Consider the following 24,643-nt stretch of genomic DNA (forward strand, 5'->3'; position numbering starts at 1 on the left):
GGAGGCTGCTCTCTGATGTTTGACGTGGCAAACGAGGACAGGATCCTTTTGCATGCTGTATTGTGTCATGGAAGGTAGCTGGATGTGACTTTACATCAATGTCAGTGTCTGGTGTCCAGGACATGCTGGCATTAGGAAACAAAGGCAACATATTTGCCTAAGCTTTTCATTGGTGTTCATTTTCTGCATTTCTGAGACTCTGTTTTTGTGACACTGATAGACAGGCACAGGAGCTCATTTCCGTGTGATTCAAGACAGGCAGGTGTGAGAGGGCTTTGATCTGGAGGCTGTGCAACTCTGCTGGGCCAAAACCTGCAAACTGGCCACGAAGGTGCCTCCTTGGGTCTGGCTCACTGTGCTCAGAGCACTTCAGGGGCTCAACTGAGGGATGGAGATGGCGCTAAGTGGTGATAGGTATGTTACTCAGTACTGTTTTCCAGTGCTTGAATTGATTTTTCATATGTATGTCCCCTTGGATATCTGCTTATTATTATTATTATTAGCCTTCCCTTGGAAAAGCAGTGGAGCAGTACTTGTGTCCTTCTGTCTGCTCTGGTGTGTCTCGTTTGTTGCCTTACAGACTTCACTGACAATATATTAAGTTGTCTTAAAGAGGCCTGATACTTAGAAAAAATTTCCCTACTCAAAGTTGTTCATCATACCAAACAGTATTTTTTGTTTGTTGGTTGGTTTGTTTGTTTTAAAGTACCTTTTATTTTCTTCCTCTGCAACTCTTACCGTCACCATGTGGTGCTGAAGTGATGAAAGCTCTTGTGGTGGGGCCCTGCCTGATATTTTAACTTTAAAGTGTACAAATAACTTTTTAAGGCTATGAAGGTGCAGCTTCAGGAAAAATCCAAGAGAATGTTCGGAATATTGCGTGTGGGATTCTGAGTGTTACTTGCTGAGTACAGAAAGACTTGCATTCTTCTGGAGACAGGCAGTATGTGAACATTGTATTTTACATCTCTGTGGTTAAATCCTTTGTTTGGATTGCTTAGCTGCAGTGATTTTTACTGTGTGTTCTTTAAGGACGTAGCTGACATTTAAAAATGTAGTTTAAAGTTGCAGCGAAAAATGAAAAATAGCTTTCCTTATGATGGAAATCAATCTCTGAGGTGGCAGAAATTGCTTTAATACTTAAAAACATGTGCTAGATGTACTGTTATTTGATCAAAGCTGCAAAATGTCAGATTAGATATTAGCACCTGTAAATACTGTTTCTGTTCAACAACAAGTAAGTTTTTGAGGGGAAAATTATTTACATCTTGCTATATATGATTTCTATTTACAGTGCACTTTTCATGTTAAATTGCCTGAGACGGTCTTGCAGATGCAGATGATGTAACTGTTAGTTTCCTAACATGCAGGGAGAAAGATGAGCATACATTAATTGAACTATTCTAAAATCTTAAAGCAGTAAGAAGGTTCTGCTTATGTCTTATGTCTTGTCTGTTGGTCAGCTGTTGCTGACATGATGGAATTACTCAAGAAGGTTGAGTATTCCTGCAGGATGACTGGCAATGTAGGGCTGTTGCTGGTGCAGGGAATTGAGTATAGTGAACATGTACTGTAGAAGTCTGTGGTGTCTCAAGAAAAGTAATTCTTGGGACAGCCTGCCTGCTTTAAAACAGAAGATTTTTATTCTTAGAAATTGAGTAGAAGCACAAATTGTAAAACAGTATTTTGCTTACGTGGATTTAAGCAATTGTTTAAATAGGGTACAGTTATAAATATACTGAAGTCCAGTTTTTCTGTCACACACTTAGTACTTTAAAATGGAGTTTCTCTGCAACTCTTGCATTTTTGAGCCTAACTTGGTTTTATAAAGCAAGATCTGGTGAAAGGATGGGTCCTGAGCTAAACTTGTCTGGAAATAGAAATGTACTTTGAAAGAAGTAATATCTTGTGATGAATAAAAGTGTCATGTGGGAAATCTGAGATGCTGTAGTCCTGACCTAGAGCTTCTTCAGTTGCTTAGTGTGAGCATAGTTCCCTTCTATTCTGATTAGTTTGTAGAATGAAAAAAATCCATACTTGGCTTGGACAAACTGACTTTGTTTTCCTTGCAAGAGTTTTTGGATTAAGAATTAATTAAGAATATTTAAAGAATGTGTGTCTTGATACAGGAGCTATCATCACTAACCTTTTTGTCTAAAAGCATTGCAAAGATAGTGGATTTCCCCAAAGATCTCTTTGTGATCAAAATACATGTTGCTTCTAACTTGGTCCTTTGAAATAGTTTAACTGCCTTTAATGAGAATTTTTCAAAGCATAGCCTGTTGAGGCATTTGTATTGGAGATTGTTTTACCACCAAAAGGTCTTAGTGGAAATGTTGACCTTCCTTAATGTGAGAATTGATTAAATCATCTCTGCCTGTACCTCTTCCTCCAGTACACCATCAGTTGAAAGGATTGCATTGTATTGTTAAAATAAAGCTTTTTCCTTCAGAGGGTCAATGCTACAGTACCCTGCAGTTGTGCAGGTAGAAAGGCTTAGATTGCTGCAGGAAATGTTTTTGTGAAATTATTTAGAGTTTTTATTTGCACAGACATTCTCCATACAGAGTATACAAACACATCTTTCTGCCTTGTTCTTGTTTTCCTGCTGGTTTAGTTTTGTGACTGGTGTTCATGTGAATGCTGGTGCTAGCACAAGGAATGGGAGAAGAGGGGGTGAAACCAGCAGCCCAACAGGGACATGGAGCTAAAGAACAACTCCTTTTTCACTCGGTGATGTTCTGCATCACGTTCAAGTCCTCATGGATCTTTTAAGTTTATTGGCAGTACTCAGTAGTTTTGCTGTTACAGCAGCTGCATATGAGATGTTTGGGGTGTGAGATCGTTTTTACTTTTTTTTTTCTTTCCCTAGATGAGTTTAGTACTTTCAGCATTGTCATTTATATCCTGCTCTGCTCCTTCCCCTTAAAGGTTGACAGCAGCCTTTTTTCGACCATGTTAGATCTCTTTTGACCTGTGCTTGTTGCAGATAGACCTACTCTCTTGAGGCTGATGTTACTCATGGATTCACTGAGTATTCAAGTCTTAACTTTCTGTGCATATTTCTTTCCTATTATGCCTTTTTTTTTTCCCGTATAAAAGGTTTATGATGGTGTTTTTCAAATTGAAAGATGTCTCTTTCTTTGGTAGTGCTCAGATCTTGTGACACAAGGCTCAGATAAGGAAGCTTTAAATGTTGCTCATAGATTATTTTAGTAACCATCTCCAATAAAGCACTACTTTTTTTGATGTCAGCTTTTCTTACAGTCAGTGCAGTGAATTTAAAGGCAGGTTTTCCTATTCTAGGATTATAACTCATGGGAGAAATGTTAGTGGGAAACTGCTCAGGATTCCTGTGGGAAGCTGTTAGGTGATACACTTAAGACATGAAACTTCAGGAATGTTTAACTTGTCATATATGATGCAGCAGATCCCCGTTGGCTTTGTAAAACCGTATGGTAAGCTGTGGAGTGTGTGCCATTCATCTTCAGGGTTCATTCCATAGTCTCCCACAGTAGTTCACTCTTGTGGGGTACTTTTCACGCAGATTGCATATGAGGTGTGCTTTTTCTCTTTTCCTTTTGCGGGCTTTCTTCCTAAACCTTATCTGGCTATGTAATGTTGGCCTGTGTGAAGTAGTTGTGGCTGGAAATTGGGAGTGTGAAATCGCCTACTTACAAACCAGCAGCTTGGCTTGGATAGCAAAAGGCAATTCCAAGCACGTTCACTTCCTTCCTGCTGTCTTTTCACTGTGGTCCTTTCTTCTTGGGCATGGAAGTTATTTCTATCAGTATAAATCACCTTGTTTCTCAAGCAGACATACATTTTTTTTTCCTATGTTTTCCCTCAGAACAAATGCTTTAAACACTTGATAATGTTAAGATTTGACTGTTTGCACCTCTAATTGGTATTCTTTCTCATGCTCAGGGTTTGCAAGTAGCTGAAGTCTGTTGTCCATAATAGTCTGTGTGTAGAAAGTGAAATGAAGCAAGAGAAAATAAAGGATTTAAAGACATGGATTCAAGTAGAGGAAAGCAGTGCTGTTGTGCATGTCTTTTTGTTAGGTTTAGAAAGGTGTTGCTGATTTATGCTAGGATGAATATGATACCAAAGCTGAGATGGTTTTTCTTAATTCAGAAGACCTTGCATAATTTTTACAGGGTTCATCTAGATTTTGTATCTTGATATAATGTGAATACTCTGAATACAACTAGAAGCTCTCTAGGGTCTTTTTCAGATTGTTTGTGTCCTTTGGGAACAAAGGAGCCCAAGCTTTAACTGAAGTGCCTACCTGATATTACAAGAGAATCTTTGCTGCCTGTAGAGGATCTTTAGGATCTTTTTTAAGTTAATTAGAAATTACCTTAGAAATTACCTCTGTTGCTTTCCACTTTTGGACACTATCCTCTAAGCAGGAGTGGTCTGTGGATTGGCGCTTTTTTTTGTGTTCTCTTCCATTTGGTGAGGTACCATGAAAGTGAGATGGAAGTACTTTTGGAAACATTCTTTACCTTCTAGTAAAGGTAATGTTTTACATAACTCTATAAATAGTGATGTTTCTCTGGATTGTTTCTTCTACTAGCCTGAATTTGTTGTTCATCATTTGTTGATGTTGGCTTTTGTGTATCTGTTTTCCTGTCTTTTCTGTTTTGGGGAACTTACTGTCATATTTTTGTCTCTAATATCCCACATACTTGGATTTCCTAGAAAATGATAATCCTGTCTGCTCTGGGATACTGTATTCAAGCTTATACAAGAAAATTCAAGTATATCTACAGTTAATGCTCATTGCATCATGTGCTTATTTTGTGTGTGAAGTTGTAAATGGTTGTAACAAGGCAGGAGTAGAGTTTTTTGATAGTGGCTTGCAAAACACACAGAAATGTGATCAAATGTTGGTTCTTTGGCAAGGGTAAAACTCCAAAGCAAAAACCCTCCAGAACAAAAACCTGATTTGAAGCCGAACACTATCCAGTTCTTATACAGGCTCCCAGCACCAAGTAGTATTTATATCAAGCTTCATTGAATGTGGTAAATTGTCCCCCTAATGTCATAAATATGCTGTATAAGTGGTTGTCATGTCCTGTGGAATATGTTGTCAAATAACAACTTCATTTCTTTTTATTTCAGATTGAGGGAAGTTTCAGAGAAGCTGAACAAATATAATTTAAACAGGTAAGGCACGTCAGATGCTGCTGTAAATCATTTGGGAAAGTACAGTTTCTCTAACAGCAACACGAAGCAGGTGATTGTATTGTAGATGTAGCCTTAGAAATCCTCAATACTACTAATATTGAAGTCCTACTAATAGTAAAGTCCAGAAATGCTTCAGATAACACAGGAAGAAACTGGGAGGTTTTCAGTTATGATAAAATATATTATTAAATATCCTCCTTATGAAATGACTCCTTACTTTAAAGTATAAACCTGTTTTTTATTGCTGATCACATTAAACGAAAACATCACCTTTTAAGGTTTTTCTCCCCTGCATTTTGTGTGGTTGATGATCAAAAACATGTTATAGTTGCTTCAACTAATGCATGTTTAGTCATTCTTGAATGTTTTTCGTGTTGGTAACCATCACTGCACAGCTTTCCTTTCATATACAACTAGGTTTTTATTTCAGATTTCAAATGTTTTAAAATGTTATACATTCTCACTTTTTATTTTCAGCCACCCTCCTTTGAATGTATTGGAACAGGCCACTATTAAACAGTGTGTGGTGGGACCAAATCACGCTGCATTTCTTCTTGAGGTAAATTACTGAAATCTCAGATAATCAACTTGAAACCATACAGTTAAAATTAGTTCTTTTAACATTAAATTGATCAATATTCTTCAGTAACTGAAGACTTGTGTTTGTATTTTTTTTGTAACTTGTCTTACATTTCAATTTTGAGTGTTTGCTTTTCTTATTCTAAATACAGGATGGCAGAGTCTGCAGGATTGGTTTTTCAGTCCAGCCAGACAGATTGGAATTGGGTAAACCTGAGAATAGTGATGGGTAAGAAATGCTTTTCTTCTAAAACATTCTTTTGAACTTGATAAGCAGCTTGGCTGCTTTTTTGGTTTTGTTTTTATTTGTTTGTTTTCAAAGTAGATTGCTTTAGGAATGGACACTTTGAGTAGAGACACAATGGTTATTGGTGATGCAGCCAAACAGCCTAGCTTGACAAACTGGCGTAGGAAGAAATAGTAGATGTGATTCTAAAAGAAATGAGACAGGGTCTCTTTAACTTCAAGAAACAAATTCCTCCAAAAATAATCCTTATGAAAGAAGCTCTGTTAAATTATTAAGCTTCGTGTAGAATCCACTCTAAGAGTGGTCCCATCTGGCAAGGCTCACTTTCTAGACCTGTGGTCTTCAGTCCAGGTAAGTCCCCCTTAGTAGGACTATTGAATGATTCATGTTTGAATGTAAACCACTTAATACCGAAGTAGGTACTCAGGGTCAGGTTTATGGATAGAACACCTGATTACAATTTATACATATATGCTAACAGAAGACTTAGCACAGTTGCTACCTCAAATCACTAATTAGCTTAATATGTATTTGCAACTGTGCTATTATGGATTGCCCATGTACATAAGGTCTGTTAGGCATGCTTTCCACTTTCTTTTTCCAGTGTACCTCTTAATATACAGTTAGATTAGTTTGGAATATTCCCCAAGGGTGTTGCTTAAGCTGGTATGTTACCAGATTAAGTCCCTGAGAATTTCAACCTGGGATTCCAGGTTTTGTTCTTAACCCATTTGGGATTGTTTTGTGACTGATTTACCATCTTTTACTTTCAGTTCAAAGTTGAGCAGTGGCTCAGGGGCAGGAAGGACATCCAGGCCAGGCAGATCTAGTGACTCCCCATGGTTTCTGTCTGGTTCTGAAACTCTGGGCAGACTGGCAGGCAACACCCTTGGGTAAGTTTTGATAGGACTGAGGCTGCAATCTGTTTGTTCCATATTTGAGTATATGTGTATACACATATATAAATTGTATGCAGTATGTATAAGGGAACGTATAATTACAGCAGTTGTGTAGGTAGGGTATAATAAAAAAATTCTTAATTTGTTTAAAATAACAGACATTTAAGTGACCCTTCAGCATCTAGGATACAGAGAGTTTTCTTATATGTGTGAAGAATAACTGGTTTTGGCTGTGTTGTCTTTTTTTTAATGTTTTTTTAGTTCCTTGATTTTTGAAAAGCAGATTTTTAGAGGGACACTATCAATTTAAACTGTGTTAGGCTAGAAGCATAAAGAAAATGAGTGCATTTATACAGGAAGGACCTTCATTATCTTTGTGTGCTCCACTGCATTGTGCCCTCCTTCCCCAAGTCATGACCAGTGTTTTGATAGCTGGAGTCCCATACATAGTGATAGGAAGGGAACATTTGAAAAAGATCGTTGCTCAGAACCTTTAAAATTGTACCATATGCTAAATGTACAGATTCAGTTTTCTTAGCTTTAAAATTGATGGTGTCCCTTTTTATAGAAATGTAAATTAATCTTCGTTACATAATCACAGTGATCGCTTTGTTTTTGTAAGATGTGTTGAACTGTGCTGCTTCCTAAGGTTACTAACTATAGCAAGGAGAACTGTGTTTACAAGCTGTGGTTTCTGCATGTGAATGATTTAAGAGGGAGGAACTATAGCTTTTCCGTGATAGCAAATTTGTTGTTTATATTACCAAATAAACTAATTTCATTTGGGCCTTATTGGTATGAAAAATAACCCCCATTACCTCTCCAACCTTTTTGTGCAAACATTGTGCATTTGAACGTAAAAATCCATGTGTTAAACTTTAAAGGCAAATTGGTATTGTCATGTTTAAAAACTTATTGTTGGAAGTGTGAGACATTTTTTGCCTTGTTATTTTAGCTGAGTACAGCTGGTTACAATTGTTTGAAGCTATGTGCTTAGGAGACCAAACCTGAAGAGTTCCTATGTCTTCCCTTGCATGTTTCAGAACTAGGTAGTTGAAAGTCACTGAACTAGTGGAAAAGCAGTAGGCACTATAACTAGTCTGTTAAATAAAGGGAATAATTAACTTAATAAGTTGAGTCTGAAAACATTCAAACTGTAGAGCCCTTAGATTAGATAACTGGATTTGGAAAATTGCTAGCATCTGCTGGACAGTAGAGAGATGTGGTAAACTAGCAGGCAAACAGAAATGAGCTGAAAGATTTCCATTCTATATTTTTATTTTAGGTTCAGACAACTTTATTAGAACAAGACCAAGTTAGGACACACTGGGAATATTTTCATTATTATATGAATAGAGATGGTTTTAACTGTTAGATGTCTAAACTATGTCATTGTTAGTTTATAACTTCAAGTAGAAAATGCATCTGTAGTAAGTATTAATATCTAATATGGAACATTTTATTTAAACCCACACCTCCCTGCTGAGAGTTGAATTAAGAATTCCTTTGTAGGTAGAATCTGATTTCTCCTCAGCCCCATTCTTTTCCCATCAGCCACCTTCCCACCTCTAGAACAGATTAACTGGCTCATTTTATTTAAAATGTCACATTCCTCTTGATTTTTGAGGGGTTTTTCCATTTTCAGTAGTATCTTTTTTTTAGAATTCTCTTTCTAACTCATGAGACAAGACTTTTCCTAAACCCATCGTTGAATTGCTTTTTGTCTTGTGGTCGCTGGCTAGAATCTTGAAAATGTGGATGTGTCTGACAGGGCCTTGTCTTAGGCAGACACTCAAGTTGCTCTGTGATTGCATGGTCTTACCAGGAGGAAAAAGAAAACCCAACCAAACAAGAGAAGGGTGTTAGTAATTAACTTAAGACATAAAATATAAGAGAAGTATTCTTACCTAATTAGCTTTTAATAGCTAGATGTGATAGACTTTTAACATAAATTTATTAGATACTGTTTCAGAGAACATACCTTTTTCACATCTAATTTGAAATGTTTTTCTTGAAAGGAGATTGAGATTTAAAGGGATTGGTAGCAGGAAAGTTCTGCTGATACTGATTATTAAATAGCAATAACACCATATGCAATATCCTTTAAAGCAGATTGCAAGATAAAGTTAACCTTAAAGAACAAACTAGAGGCTCTTGCCTTTCATTGCAACAGAGTATCTTAAGTCCAAACTAGATTCAGTTTACACAGTTCTGTGGTGATAATTAAGATTAGTGGATAATTGTAATGATGGTGAGTAGTCTATTTCTGTGAATCAGGGCCTTTTTGCTCCCTTGTTTTGATACTAATTCATACAAATGAAAAAGCTGTTCAGTCAGTTCAGGCATGTTTTTGCAATGTAGAGAGTTGATGTTGATTTCTGAAATAGGAGTAGATACAAAGTAGAATATCTCTTGAAAACCATCCATGAGGATCAGAGAACTATCTAGTGTAAGATTTCTTTTGGAGTAAAGATTGCTTGATTTTTCCAGTGAAATCTTAATGAATTTCTTAATGTAAATCAAGTATCAGAATCTTTAGAAGACCCCTCTGAGTAGAGTGACCTGCTGTCAGAGCCACTGACCATGAAGCTGCTGCATGTGTGCTTTTATAGCAGGGAGTTGACAACTGAGTGTTAGATGTTACACTGCTGCTACTGTTGCTTTTAAAAAATCTGGGAGTTGATCCATGTATGTATTTATGTATGTATACATCCACACAACTATATGAGTAGGAAAGAGTGCAACTTCCTGTTGCAGTCCTGTTTTTTTATTACTTCTATGTATTTCAGAAGTTTATTAATTGCGTGGTGCTCTTGTTCATACTGGTTTTGAGAGATACTTTTTGTCTATGAAGTCAAGCTGCAGTGTTTTTCAGAGGCTGTTTACAAGTTATTACTAATAAACCTAAAGACTTCTTCAAGTAGTCCCCAAAGTATGCTGCTGTATTAATAAGATAAATAATCCAAATCTTCTAGAAGTCGCTGGAGTTCAGGGGTTGGTGGAAGTGGAGGAGGATCTTCTGGTAGATCATCTGCTGGAGCTCGAGATTCTCGAAGGCAGACCCGAGTTATACGCACAGGACGTGATAGAGGATCTGGACTGCTGGGGAGTCAACCACAACCAGTGATTCCAGCATCAGTCATTCCAGAGGAACTCATTTCACAGGTACATGAACTAGAAACTGCTTGTTGCCGAAAGCTTGGATAGCTTCTCACAGCATATGTCCAGGAATGTGTTGTAGTAGTGCACTTTCTCCAAGGAGTGATGGCATATAATTGAAGAGATTGACTTTCTCTAGATGAATTGGTTTTATTCTTAAATATGTAGTGGGAGTGATAGACTTTTGGATTCTAGAATTTTCATTTCCCAGACTTCCCCTAGATAAGGTATATATTTAATCTAGATGAGGAAGGCCATGTTCAGTTGCAGATGGGAGATTTAGTGAGAAAGTAAAAGCGTTAAGTTTCTTGAAGGAGTGTAACAGAGGGGGGCAGGTTGACTTCTTTTTTTCTCATTGGATAGAAGTGTTCTGTTTTAGATTTAAATAGAAGACATTAAACATATTTAATCTCTTTAAAATACTAATAATTTTTCTTCCTAGACACTTCTACTTAATTTTTTATAAATGTAACTGATGAATATTGGATATAAATTTCTCCACTTTTGCCTCTTAATGCACTAAAGCCTGAAGAAGCTGATGGACTTTGCATTGTGTGGTTAAATGGAGGCTGTTAAAACATTTTTCTCCATATTTGAAGAAAACGAGATATTCAAAATATGTGACTAGTTAATGCATTTTAACTATTAGTTTAAAACTAGTTTCTGGTCTACATTTGAAATACAGACATTAGTTGCTAGGCCTGAGATAATCAGCTTTGCTTCCCTTGCTATGGTGTTTTGCTTGCCTTTTTTTTTTTTTTAATAGTGTACTTTGTCTACCTTTAAAACGGGAAGTGTTTAAAACATTTTTGAGTTAACTCTAAAGCAGGTCAATGGGAAAGATCTTTACAGATGGTCTATATAAGATACATTTTAGGGGGTCTCAAATATCCGTAAACTTCTGGCATAGAATGTTATGACAAAAAGTTTACCTTTGTGTGCTGTTAGAATGTCCCTTTCTTTTTTTTTGGCTTGTCAGCTGACAATTTTAGTTGGTACCTCATTTTTACTGTGTTACAAAAATACTCAGTACTCGTTCCTTATGTTCTTCACACAGTTTGCAATCTTGCAGAACTCTCATCTTCTCTGACATTCAGTAGAGGGTAATCTGGAAAAACAAAGTGCCCTGAGTCCTAGGCTTAGTGGAATAGAGCAGAATTCTCTGGGGTTCTCTGTTTAACACTTGGAACATTTGCGTTTTGTTAGTAAAATCTTAGATGTTGCAGAAACTGCTGAAGATAAGCCTTTAGAAGCAGAATGATGAGAAAAATAGAGGCAGTAAGTAAAAGTGTAAAAGACAGGGATTGAGGTGTAGTTTTGGAACAACAGTTGATTGAAAACTCTGTTGATTGTCATACTAAGTTTAAATACTCCTGGGTTTCAGTGTGTTCTATATGTTTCTGTAGATTTCGCTTATCCTTTAACTACAGCATTAAGCATTCCAAGCAATAGATTCTAAGATTCCATTAAGAAATTCAGCACCAAAGTTGGAATTCAGTAACCTAACTGAAACTGAGAGAAGGCTGCCTATCTAGTACAAAATACTGTGAAAAATTTATATGATCCTTTGTCTGTACGTACTGTGATTGACTTTTGGGTTTTACTGGACTTCTTTAAGAACTAAGCATTCTTTTCTCATGAATGGTGGTTGATGAACTGAGAATGACCAGTAACCAATGATACTCTGCTCTTACAGGCACAAGTCGTTTTACAAGGAAAGTCCAGAAGTATTATTATTCGGGAACTCCAGCGAACAAATCTTGATGTAAACCTTGCTGTAAATAATTTATTGAGTCGTGATGATGAAGATGGGGATGATGGGGATGACACAGCAAGTGAATCATATCTTCCCGGAGGTTTGTATCCTGCAACTTTTGATTAAAAAAAAGCTGATGTGTTCTTATTTTTCTGTATTTAAGTACTGACAGCTAGCTGTGTGCTGTGCAAGAGATGCAGCGAAGACAATTCTTGCTTATAGAAGCAAAGTCTAAAGATGCAAAAAACAAAAGATGTATTGGAATGTCTTGAGGGATTAGGTTAGCCATTGAAGAATAACTGTTGATACTGTTTGTGGTGGCATGAAAGTTATTTTTTGTTTTAGGATCTCAGGCTTTGTAACATCAGCATTACTTAAGTCTGTTTTGCTGCTCAACAATATCCTGAGACTGCTGTGTGGCTTGCTCATAAAAGCTGATTCTAAAACCTTCTAGTGACTTGCATGTTTTTTTCCTACTAACATATATTCTTAATATTTTTCAAGTTCTTAGAGCAAAAATTATACAGCTTTTTTAAAATCAAAATGCCTCAATTGAGGGCAAAACAATGTACAGCAGTTACAGTTAGACTGAGAATTTATTCTTCATCTCAAGTTCCCCTTATAAAAGCTGTAGTATTCTGGCTATACCGGCAAAATGCTTTAATTGACGTGCAGCTATTTTTGAAATACTGTCTGTCCCACACAATAGCTTTTTATAAAAGACTTTGAATCTTCTTTTGCACTGGCTAACTAATTTAGGCAATCTTTGTTTGCTCAGTAAACAGATTTGGAAACATAGCAGCCAAATCTAATATTCGTCTTAGGTGCACGGCATGGAAAAAGCACATCTAAACTCTGACTACACAGTAACTTTTCTTTCTTTGTGTCAAAATGACGTTTTGATATTTTTCTAATAAATGTTTTTTGGTTTTTTTTCTGCTCATCTGGTTCACCAGGAAGGTTCATGGGCTTCCTTCATCTTTATCTTGTCAATCATGTGATTAGACAAAAGGTTTTTTTAATTTCTGCAACAAAGGCTTTGTGTTTCATTTTACCTCTTCTAGTTTTAGTTGCATCTGTCAAACATCTTTATTTTGCTGTAGAATCGAGAATATTCTGGTGGAAGGGTGAAAAATCTTTAATCTGAGTCTTGTTTTTTAGCTTAATAGCATTAGACAGATGCACTGGAGGAAGTAAATTCTCTAAAGTCTTTCTGAGTATTCAGTGCAGGAGCTCTTAGTTTTAAGCATGCCCAAATGCATTTCTCTGGAACTGGCCTTCAGAAGATAAATCAGAGTTAGGAACTTCTGCTGTAAATTATTACTTTTAACCATACTAACCAGCTTTCTACAGCATTAACTGTTCTCTTAGTACCTCTTGTGATCATAAGGATCAGTTAATAGGGACTGTCCGACAACCTGTGACTGGTAACCTTTATTTGAAGATGCCTCCATTACAGTCTGTGAGTCCTGTGTACTTGAGAGAGATTCAAGTAATATGCAGAACTTCACTGTCCTCACTAGATGTCCAGAAAACAATTTTGTCCTTGGCTTAATTTTTAAAGCTTCTTCCCAGTTTAGGCTAAAATTTCCTATAAGGGATTGCAACCTCCTAATATTAGGGTTTTTTCCTCCTATTTTCTTTTACTCCACATAGAAATTGCGCCAGTTCTTTCCCAGTTTTTGTGGGAAAAGATCTGGAAATGACAACTGAAATGAAACTTGATGTGTTTTAGCTCTAGTCTTCAAAGATGTAATTCATGAACTGTAGAATGTGCTATGCCTCCTCTCTCTGTCTTAAGTTTTATGGGACAAAACCAGTCTGTTGCACAGAAATGAACTTGAATCTGATGAGAAGGAGTCTTGCTGAACACTAGTCAGTGCTGTCATGACTCTACTGTTGGTACATTACATAGTAAAAATTACCAGTCCTTGCTTTTGTCACATGATCATGCAAGCTACTTTTCAGGAAAACCTGATGGCCAGGGAACTTGCATATAGCTCTTTTTGGAAGTATTTTGCTCTAGAAACTTTGCACTCTTCCTGCTTTCACTTCTCATCTTGCCTCTGGATGCCCTTTTGGAACTATAACATTTAATTTCATAAAGGAAATCTGTAGATAGCTGATAAATGCTATATGTGGTCAATTGTTAGACTTTTTTTAGGATTCTGAAAGAGAGAGAATCTTTTTTTTTTAAATTGTCAAATTATACTTTAAAGCTTTTTGATTTCATTCATTCCAAGCACAAAAAAAGCAAGTGACAAGAGAGCTTTTGCCTCGGGATTTTTGAGGCTCTTGCATTTTGATTAAAAGCATATGCTAATTTTTTCTTTCTCCCTTCTGCATGTCTGATGTTTCGTGACCCTTAAATTTAGGGGTTACTCTCTAAGCCTTCCAAGACAGAAAAAGTTTTTTTAAAGTGCTAAGAGTAATTTACATTTGATTTAAAAAAGGATAATAAAATAATTAAAAAGCTAAGATACTTTCCAAGTATGTTAAATTAATAAATTCTTGTTTAATACATCATAATTCCATTAATATATCAGTTGTGATAATTCCAGTTAGTACTGTGAAGGTTATGCATCTGATTTTTTTTTAGGTAATAAAAAACAGGTCTCAATTCTTCCTAAATTCTTCAAAATTTCTTAAGTGAAGAGCAGAACTTTAACTTTTCTGTACATATTGCCATCAACGAGTGTCTCTTAAATATTTATTTTTGGACCCTAGTGTACTTTGATTTTTGGCTTCTCTAATCTAGTCCTGTTTCTTTTGTTTTATGATAGTTAGCAGAGAGGAATGTGGGTTCATTTGATTCATAACAAATACATAAGGAAAATAATCAAGGTAAAAACTACATAGAACATGATCATCTAGCATAGAAAAGACTTGAAGGCCTCTAGATTAATTTTCCAGCTCATCTCAAGTTGTATTAGAGCCTTCTTCTGGGCTTTATGTTCTGTTAATTTTCTGAATAGAGATTCTGTAGAAGTTAAAATGTTTTGTTGTTTGTACATGTTTGCTCAGTAACTTTTGCATGGTACAGTGGGTTCTCTCTAGTGGGACTTGTGGAACGTGGGTTTGAGAACATCCAGGCTGCTCTGGAGAGAAGAGACATGGGCTGGTATCACAGCAGGACTCGCAGTGAGGGGTCATGGGAACTGGAGCATAGCGTAGGATCGGTGCAATGGCTTGCCTTGGGGGAAAACAATTAGATAATGGGGTTGGGTTTTTTGTGGTTTTGTTGTTGTGGTTTGGTTTTCTTTGTTGTTGGGTTGGTTTTTTTGTTTTTGGTTTTTTCTGGACTTCAAGTTGGGTAATATTTTGAATAAATACTATTACATGAATTCTGGAGTTCTGTTTTAGTCTGGTTTCCTAGGAAACCAAAACACATGTTTCTCTCCCTTCACTGTCACAGTTTTGCCAATTTAATCCAAACTTGAAAGAGGAGGAGATACTGAACACATTGAATTGTTGAATATTTCATAAAAATATGCAACTGAGAAGGGGGGAGAGGACTTACGATTGCCCCCTTAAGGGAAAACGTTTAAAGTGAGCTCAACTCGAGATGGGAGTTGATCTAAGCAATGCCTTCAGTTAATAAATTCAGTGATAATGCTACGCATGGAGCTATTGAAAACAAAAATTTTCTTAGTACTCAAATTGCTGCTTATGTGTATACTGAAACTTAGGGTTTTTAATTGGTGGGGGTTTGGTATTTTTCTTGTTTTGTTTCTTTCCTCTGAACTGGATATCCTTTTCCTTCCAATTTTCTGTAGTATTTACTGGTGAATCCTGGGTATTTTGTTACCTAAATAGGTTGGTCAGAATTATCATATCTAAGTGTGAAGAGTGCAGTCTAATTTTGGTCTAACGCAACATAAGAGATGAATGATATAATCCCATGGGATTTAGCTGAAGAGCAGGAAAATAAAGTCATAGAGAATGTCTTTCTCCCCCCCCCCCCATGATTCTTAAACTGGATGTAGCCTTGCAGTATCTGTGTTTTCACAGCGCTAAAAAAATTCCAGTGATGTTTGAAGGGGAATGGATTTGGTCCTATCCCTACTGGTTTTAGCACCTTTCTTTGGTGGTATAGAAAATGGAAGAAGGGGAATCTCTTTCAGAAATACTGGAAGAAAATTAAAATCTGATTTGAAACTAAAATAAGAGGGTAAGAAAAAGGCTTCATTTCCTTACTCATCTTAATGCATACTTTGCAAAAAACATGTTTTGGTTCTTAAGTCTGATGGCTTGAACTTTTACTTTCCTTTTTGGAAACACAGCTAAACTCAAGATGCCCGACATGGTGGAAAGTGTGTGTATGTGTGTGTGTCACAAGGTAGTGTGTGTTTTCTGTCAAGAGGATTTCCTGCTCAGCTTGCTTTAAAAAAACCATTATTGTCCATTTTGAACAAGGGTGCAGAGTTCTTTTCTGTACTGACCAATTCTTTTCCTACAAAGAGATCAAAGTTCTTTGCAGTTTTTTCCTGCATAGTGACCAAAAAAAAGTCAGAATGAATTACTCGACTACAGAGAGGTTGGAACATACCTAGGAAGAGATGGTCGTGGTGTGGGATGAGGGAAAAGGGAGCAGCATGTCGATCTTGAGAGATACAACAGAATCTCAGCTGTGTTTCCAGCTCTTGAAGTCTGTTATGTACAAATTAACACTCTGAAGGTGAAGTGTACTGCAGCTTTAATGCTGTGGAAAGTCAGTGAAAAGTATCAGGCTGGGTAAGGGTGCTCTGAGTGATCTGAATTGTTTTAGTAAGACAGAGCCTGTTTGCCAAATGTGAATTTTTTTCCTAGGATTTCCAAGCAGTCTGTCAAGGATGACTTCCTAAAATGTACTGTATGAACCACAGAGTCCCAAATGGTGTGCTTTTAGAAGCACAGTCTACACTTGAGTGGATTACTTAATTAATGCAAGAAGCATTCATGTGGGTCTTGCTTTGAAATCCACAGCGCTCACTACTTACAGTGCTGTTTTTCTGGGGACAGCTGGTTGTATTTGGTATGTGTTACGTTTCCTGGAGATGAGAGTGTAGATGTATAAGGATAAATGATCTGCTATGCAGGGATGTGAAAGTCTTACATGAATACTAGCTCTAAGTATGGACTTTTGGCTCCTTTTCAGTTTTTGGATATCTTCTACTTTGTGTATTTTTCTCCCTCCCCTCCTTTTATTCCAGACACTGAGCAAAACACCCATAACAATCAGTTCCTACTGTTATGAGTGCTGTTATTTGACTTCAGACTTTGTTTTCTAGCCACTATTTTGTTTTATGCTTGGGATGAGAAAGAGGCTGAGAACTGGATGTGCTGAAATTCTATGTGCTCCTTCCACATTTCCTGAAGGGAGTGTGTGTGTGCAGCAGCCTCACGTTGGCTTCACGGGTGGTTTAAGCAGATGGTCCTGCTGCCAGAAGGTGCTATCCTGTCATTCCCTCACATGGTGGTGAGGTTTGTGGGCCTGTATGGGCCAGTGAAACCTAATTTGGGGAGCCTGATTTTTACTAGTCAGAGTTGCCTGAATGTTTGGGAAGGGACAAAACTATCTTCTTTGGCAGCAGTAGGGTATGGTCAGCTTTGCTGCATATGGTGAGGCACTGCCTCTGGGACTCTGACTACCCAATTAAGTCAGTCTGAAGATCCCTTCCCACCTTACTTCTATACTCTTTTAACTTCTGTTTCAAGCCAGGTGAATGTGCTAGTTGTAGATTTAGAAATCCCACCTTGCCCCAAGGAGGTGCCTGCCACAGGGATGAAGGAGGGAAGTAGGACTGTCCTTTCTGTAGCAGCAAGATGGTAGTCAGGTTCAGTTGTCTTGTCAGTCCATATTGCTGGACTTCAATAAGTTACCTGAATTTCCAGTAGCCTCTTTTGTGTTTGGATAGTAGCTTTAGTAAGTGGAAAGAGATTGTTTTACACTTTAACAATTATTACTTCAGGGAAACTCAAGTTTTCTAACATAGAAACTAAGGCAGTCGTGGAACTTTTGGGTTGGTTTTTTTTTTTTTTTTTTGACTGCATGGTATTAAAACATTGTGCTTTTTCCAGATAACTTGTTGTTCTTAATGTAGCTACCATTTAAAGCTTTGTACTGAGACCTGCAAGTTACTAGCTTATGAATTAAACAAGTATGTCATTCTCTGAAGGAAGCGTTCCATGGAGAAACGCTCAAAGACATGGCTGTGTGAAGGCCGGCTCTCTCCATCGGCTCTGTCCTCCCTTCATTCTAGGTCATCTTTGGAGTTCTGCATTACATGCATGAGTGTGTGTGCACATGTATGTATATGTATCCATCTTATCCTGGGGCTTTGTTCTTTCGAGTGATAGGCAAAAATCTGAATTTCTGGGATACGGAAAAATATGTTTTGGGCAAGTCTTGTTTGGGAAATGTGGTTAGATAAGTGACAGAGCAGCTCTTGTAGGGAAAATGGTTTTGTTCTTCACTAGTTCGCCAAGCTGATTGCAAATGCGGTTGTATAGGAGGCACATGAGTTTGCACTGGTGAATCTGAAGAGCAGAAATTCAATTAATAGATAGGATATTTTTTTTTTGTTTTGATATTTGTTTAGTTGATGGTCTCTCTAGCTGATGTTTTAAGTAGCTGATTATTCACTTAAGACCCTTGTCTCCTCTTATAGAGGATCTTATGTCTCTTCTGGATGCTGACATACATTCTGCTCACCCAAGTGTCATTATTGATGCTGATGCTATGTTTTCAGAAGATATTAGTTACTTTGGTTATCCATCCTTTCGGCGCTCATCACTTTCCAGGCTAGGCTCATCCAGAGGTAATTTTGCACCTTTTTTCTTTGTAATAAGTAGTTTGCTGTGGAAAAAGCTAGTGATAGTACACACTCGTGGTTTAGATTCTTATTTAATGCAAAAGTAGACTATGATATGTTGTCAAATATAGAGTAGACAAATAGACTGTTAGTCATCAAAATTATTAATGAATTCTGACTATTAGCAGGTAAGTTCTGCAAGAACCTTGGTAGTCAATTATTTTAAATCTAATTGTTGATCATTGGTGTTGCAAAGTGTTATAAAATTTTGCATGTTAAGTTTATTTTAAACGGTAGTGTATGTACCTACTAATACATAGGTTGCATTAAAAATATTTAATTTGGCTCAAAAATGAGTAACAATTGATGACATGCAGCATTCTTAATGTTTTTTTTTCCCTTCTTTCTTTCTTTTGGATTGCTCTTTGTACACTGTTCTTCACCTTTCCTTTGTTTTTCCATGACAGAAGTTACCTTTATGGAATGAGGAACTTTAGATACTAAAGAGGGAGAAGAAATCTAAATTTTATTGTTTGAAAGGATATTTATAGTTGGATGAGGAGAACTATTGGCAGCTGATAATAAAAACTCCTTGAACAGTGTTAGGGCATTTTTTTTTTAAGCATATTACACTTAAAACATAACAGACCACGCAGCAATTTCCTATCTTTTTTGAAGCTGTTGTGCAATGCCTAGAGTATTTCCAAACTGTTAATCCAACCTCTGCTGTGATTGTTTGTTTAGTACAGCTTTGTTGCCTTTCATGAACATGTTTTAGTATATTAATTGCTGAACATGTAAGCTCCTGTTTCAAAATTATTAGTCAGGGGTCAGTGTGATGTTTGCTAGAAAATAAGTACAGTACTTTATGGAATGCATCTGTAAGACAAGCTGTTGTGTTTGGCTTATGTAAAAACTTTCCCATTTGTCTAATACAGCAAAAGACCCAAGACTTGGTGTAATTCATTGAAACTGATATAATAATGCAGTCATCTCATAAACGTAATTCCAGTTGATTTTTGTGAGCCTAAGTGAGGTACTTCATAGGTTAAATGCATTTATGTGCATGTGCAAATATTCAGCATCTGACGTAACTCCTTCTGAATTACTCCTTTTTTTTCCTTTCCTAAGGTTATTCTATATAAGACGTTACCACGAATTTTATAATCCTTATTTTCCATGCATAGTTGACTCTTGGAAAGTTAGTTTGATTCCTTGATTTAAAAAATTTTTCTGCATGAGCGAACTGCAGAGTACTGGCTTTAGACAGTTTGTAGGCCAATTGGAGGGGAAGCATTTTGGTAAGGAACATTTTCGAGGATCTTTTTAAAAACTTGTCTGAGTCTTGAAAAGTTTTCATTTGATCTACTCAAAGCAGATACACTTTAATTTATTAAATCCACTCCTATGGAATATTGCTTTAAACAAAAGTGGTTGGATTATCAAACATGTATATGAGAGCTTTTTTTTAATGCTTGCTTTCTTTAACCTTTTCAAATTACTGTTTTCCTGGGAAAGTAGTTATGAAACTCTCTAATAAATACTCTGTTTTGGTTTGCATAAAGATATCTGCCAATCTGTATAGACTTAAGGGTTTTTTTTGTAGTTGTTACTAAAGACATTGATAAAACAGTACTATGAAACTGCATATTGTACTAGAAAACTTTAAATGGCAATGTTAAGTGCATTTGGCCTCTTATGATGTAATTGAAAATGCTCTAGCAATTTTTTATAGTGCACAAAACTGTAAGACTTTTGCTTATTTCATGTTTAGTAATTCTAAAGTATGTATGCTTGAAAGATTTAATATATTGAATGTTGCATGTCAGGAGTATATTTTTAATCTGTGTGAGTAGATTTAACTGCTGTTAGTTGCATCCTGAAGGGTCTTTACTAGAGAGTGGCTTACTTTTATCCCACTGGTGTGACCCAATTGCATACCAGTTCTCCTTCTTCCCTTAGAGAGAGACTCTGAGCTGTTGCGTGAACGTGAGTCCGTTTTACGTTTGCGTGAACGAAGGTGGCTTGATGGAGCCTCATTTGATAATGAAAGAGGCTCTACAAGTAAGGAAGGGGAGCCAAACCTGGACAAGAAGAATACACCTGTTCAAAGTCCTGTTTCTTTAGGAGAAGACTTGCAGTGGTGGCCAGATAAGGTATGGATTTTTTTCAATCTTTTATTTGCATGCTCTGCAGTAGATCTGTTTGTTTTTTCCAAATAAATACTGTGTGTTTCCTTTTTGACTGTCACATCTCAATTTATGTGAGATAATGTAATAAAGCATATTCTTTATTGTGCACTTAGTTTAATTATACATAATTACACCCTTAGAAGCTACATTTCTGTTGTTACTGTTTTAACTTTCTCCTCTGTGTTTTCAAGATGCTGTTGGTGATCATAAGGTTTGTGTTTTTTCTTTTTTCTTCTTTTACTTACCTAGACACTCAAAGCATTTAATAGATAGGAAACTCATGGAACAATTTAAACTATCCTTCATCAAGGAAACCTTTTTTTGATAAGGATTATTATTCCTAGAGATACTTTCAGTTCGTGTGAATTGGGCTTTTAAATGACAACGGTGAAAGTTGACATTTATTTGCAGTTGTGTTTTGAGTTGATCAATAACTTGAGTTGGTTGCTCCATCAAAGTCTCCTTTGCTTTGATTAGCTGGTTTTCTTCGTAACCTTAATTTGATTTTCAAGGCAAGAAGTAATTCCCACGTGGGGTAAAAGTAACAGGAACACCAGCTCTATGTTGCTAATTGGGTGTCTGTAGTCATTGTCTTTGTGGATTACCTAGATGCTTAGGGAAATGACTTTTAGAAAAACCCAAGCAAAAAAAACCCCAAAGCAACCAAACAAACTAAAAAGCTTCCTAAGAATGGAAGTGATAATCTGTGTTAATAAGACTATATTTCTGTCTGTCTACAATATCTGTGAAGTTGCTGTTTTGATCTGTAATGCTTCTTTTTCTGTGTCTGTTTATTTCAGAGTAAATCTAGATAAAGAGATTGAAGAGGGAGGTGAATATAGAGACTTATTTCTGCTTAGAGCAGCATGCCTTTAGCTGCTATCATCTTCATTTGGGCATTTAAACTGAGACATGAAGAGACCTAAAAAGAACATTTGTCTAATAGTTGCTCTCTCTACCAGACATTTTATGTCCAAAGTGTTTTATTGTTTGTTAGGGTGGTTGTTGGTTTGTTTTTGTTTGGTTTTGTTTGTTTGTTTGTTTCATCCAGTAACACTGAACTTATTTGTCAGTGAAAATTTTGGTGTAACTTTAGTCCCCCTTGCTTAAAATGAGAGAATCTAGCTTGGGTAGAGAGATATTTCAGGGGTTTAACATCAAAGAATAAATGTAGTTTAGACTTGTAACATTCACTCACTCACAGAACTGCTTCTCAGATACCTCTTTGCACATGCACTCATATAAACCCTAGCTTCCAGATCAATGAAGATGTCTTACTGCGAAGGCCTTCCATCTTTATCCAAAAGTAGTTAAACCTTTCATCCTGTCTTTCAGCTGAACATTCATAAGATGGTTCTGCATCTTTCTTGCTATAGCCCCACTATGAAGTTTTGGTGGTGGTGTTTTCCAACAGAAATTCTTCAAGGTGAAAATCCTGAGGGAGACGGTCTAGCGGAGAGGCCAGTTCAAACATTTCTTCCATTTTGAAAAATGGAAGGAGGTCTTGAAATGTTAAAGACAGTAAGCTAGGGGGCAAGTCAAAGCACATGAGAAATTGCTACAAAAGAACCAGGCTTGTTTGCAAATATTTTTTCTTTATTTTTCATTTTTTTGACCTTTTGTATTTGAGACAGAACTGTAGTAGTTTGTGATGAGGATGGTTAGCTTTTGTTTGCGGGAGGTGAAGTACCACCCTGAGAGGAATGGATGAAACTTTTGGAAAGCTGATAGTGTTCCCAAATGTATCAGTTTCACCCACAATCTGAGACTGGTGTATAGACATGTTGCACAGGTGTACTGAGTTTTCTCCCACCAGGCATCAACTGCTCCAGAACCCAAGTCAATGACTACATTCTGCTGAGACCTCAAATCCTGTTGGATTCTTGTACTATTAGTCTACACTGCTGTGTAGCATTGTGTATCAGAGCCACTGTAGTATGACAAGTATAGCTGTTTTTTCCCTGCTAGACTGTAGTTAGGTGCAAACCAAGCCTTTGGTTTGTTCAAGTAGCTATGTTCTGTTTACCTGTTGAGATATTAAGATTTTGTCAGCAATCTGCATCATCTTCAGGTATGTAATTTTTCTGGTCTGAAATCAGAATTTATAGTTAAACACATGAGTCTCAGGTTACAGAAGCAGAACTGTCATTTTGTTTGGGTGTCTCTGGGCAGTTAGTCTATTGAATGGTCTCATGGAGGTAAGTGTAGCATTGGTCCTGGAATATTTTGACCACAACTGCTAATATTTTGGTGGAAGAGAGAGAAAAATTTTGAGTGGCAGGTCTCTCTACTGTTCAGCTTCTGGTACAAAACTGTTTGTTTATAAAAAGTTTTAAAATATGTTAGCAAGATTAAAAGTGATAAAGATAATGAGAGTGTCTTGGAGCAAAAATTAATTACTTTCCATACTTAACTCAGGCATTGGGCCAAATAACTTTGGAAGGTTCTTCTGTGCTGATGAAGTAGAGATACATCTCATCAGATTAGAGTAGGTTCTGATGGCAGTTCTTTCTCAGAATATGCAATGTTTACACCATGGCATCTATTAATCATGACATGGATTAACATTTGTGTTACTTCTGTGCTGTGTTGGTAGATGGCCTCTAGAGCAAAATAGTTCTCTAATGATTTAACTAATTCTGGAGCCTGTTATCAGGGTGTAAAAGAGAATTGCTTGTGATTGCTTTTGTCTTTTACTGCTGCTGCCTTTCTCTTTTTCCACAAATATTGGTAAAGAGCTTACTGAATCCTCTGTTATTCAAGGACACACCTTTTGAAATGTGCACTTCTGGGTATGAAAACAGTAGAAAAAGTGTCAATCCTGTTAAACTTCTGTAGTGGAAAGAAAAGTCTGCTAATTTAGTGGACAGATAAATGTGCTGTATGATGGGACTTTCTTAATGGCTGACAGAGTTCAGCTTCTTCTCAGATGGGGGAGGTACTTAAATGTGAGTTATATTGTAATCTGAGAGAGGCAGTTAAAGCTATTGATCTGGGAGATAAATATTACTTTCTGTAGTGGTTATCATGTACCTGTCTTTCAGATTTGTAGCTATAGAACACAGCATTTAATTTTTTTTGTTTGTTTTGTTTTGGAGTTGGTGTTTTTTTGTTTGGTTTGGTTTGTTTTGTTTTTTGGTAAAGCTGGATTCTCCCATAAGTGGAAGGAAACTTTTAGTTGTTACTGGTAAAGAATTCAGAAAGACCATGTTTGTCCTGTAGCTGCATTTGCTGAGGAGCAACAAAACATTACAAATGTTTCTCAGGAAGCAGAATGAGACGTTTTGTGAAATGACTGGAATTCTCTGTAGTTTAAGACACATTTCAATGGAAGGGGGAACAGGAATTTGGCGGAAGTGAGATTGTAACATTGTAGTTGCTGCAACATTGATATAAAACCCAATCTAAGAGGGAGGAAAACAGGTCTGTGAGATCCAAGTAAGGCACAGGATTAAACAAGTGAACGAAGTGCTGGTATCAAAGTAGTAGAAAGATGCAATCCATGTGAGTTTTGATAAAATGTTAAAAAGGAGAACAGGGTGAGAGGGAGATTAATCAATAATTAGAAGCTTTTTCGGCATATCAGGTTATAATGATGCATTAATGTCACATGTAGCATACTAATTTTTTTTTTTTAAACTTGATCTTCTTTGCAGTTACTTACCTTCAGAAGTGAAAGCTAAGCGCTGTTTAATTGATGAGACAGTGAGTTTGATAATTAATTTCTTGGGTAACTGGAAGATACCTTGCTGAGTATACTTAGCAATGGAATAATGGAATTATGTTGCTCTTTTGTTAATTTCAAAAAGCCAGAATTTTAA

General features: G+C 36.6%; 1 protein-coding gene across 15 annotated transcripts in view; it reads left to right on the forward strand.

The window, feature by feature from the left end:
* Nucleotides 1-24,643, forward strand: part of UBR5 (ubiquitin protein ligase E3 component n-recognin 5) — an 83,725-nt gene that overhangs the window by 13,168 nt on the left and 45,914 nt on the right. For 9 of the 15 annotated variants that reach the window (XM_064647338.1, XM_064647348.1, XM_064647350.1 and 6 more), the window contains exons 2-9: nt 5,131-5,175; nt 5,674-5,755; nt 5,928-6,004; nt 6,796-6,915; nt 9,897-10,086; nt 11,777-11,936; nt 18,487-18,636; nt 20,575-20,786. In XM_064647338.1, the coding sequence (XP_064503408.1) occupies nt 5,131-5,175; nt 5,674-5,755; nt 5,928-6,004; nt 6,796-6,915; nt 9,897-10,086; nt 11,777-11,936; nt 18,487-18,636; nt 20,575-20,786 (1,036 nt within the window). The remainder of the gene's footprint in view (nt 1-5,130; nt 5,176-5,673; nt 5,756-5,927; nt 6,005-6,795; nt 6,916-9,896; nt 10,087-11,776; nt 11,937-18,486; nt 18,637-20,574; nt 20,787-24,643) is intronic. The other 6 variants (XM_064647344.1, XM_064647349.1, XM_064647359.1 and 3 more) reach the window with 4 other exon arrangements.

Source organism: Pseudopipra pipra, chromosome 1 (assembly GCF_036250125.1).
Source record: "Pseudopipra pipra isolate bDixPip1 chromosome 1, bDixPip1.hap1, whole genome shotgun sequence".
NCBI classification, from domain to species: Eukaryota; Metazoa; Chordata; class Aves; order Passeriformes; family Pipridae; genus Pseudopipra; species Pseudopipra pipra.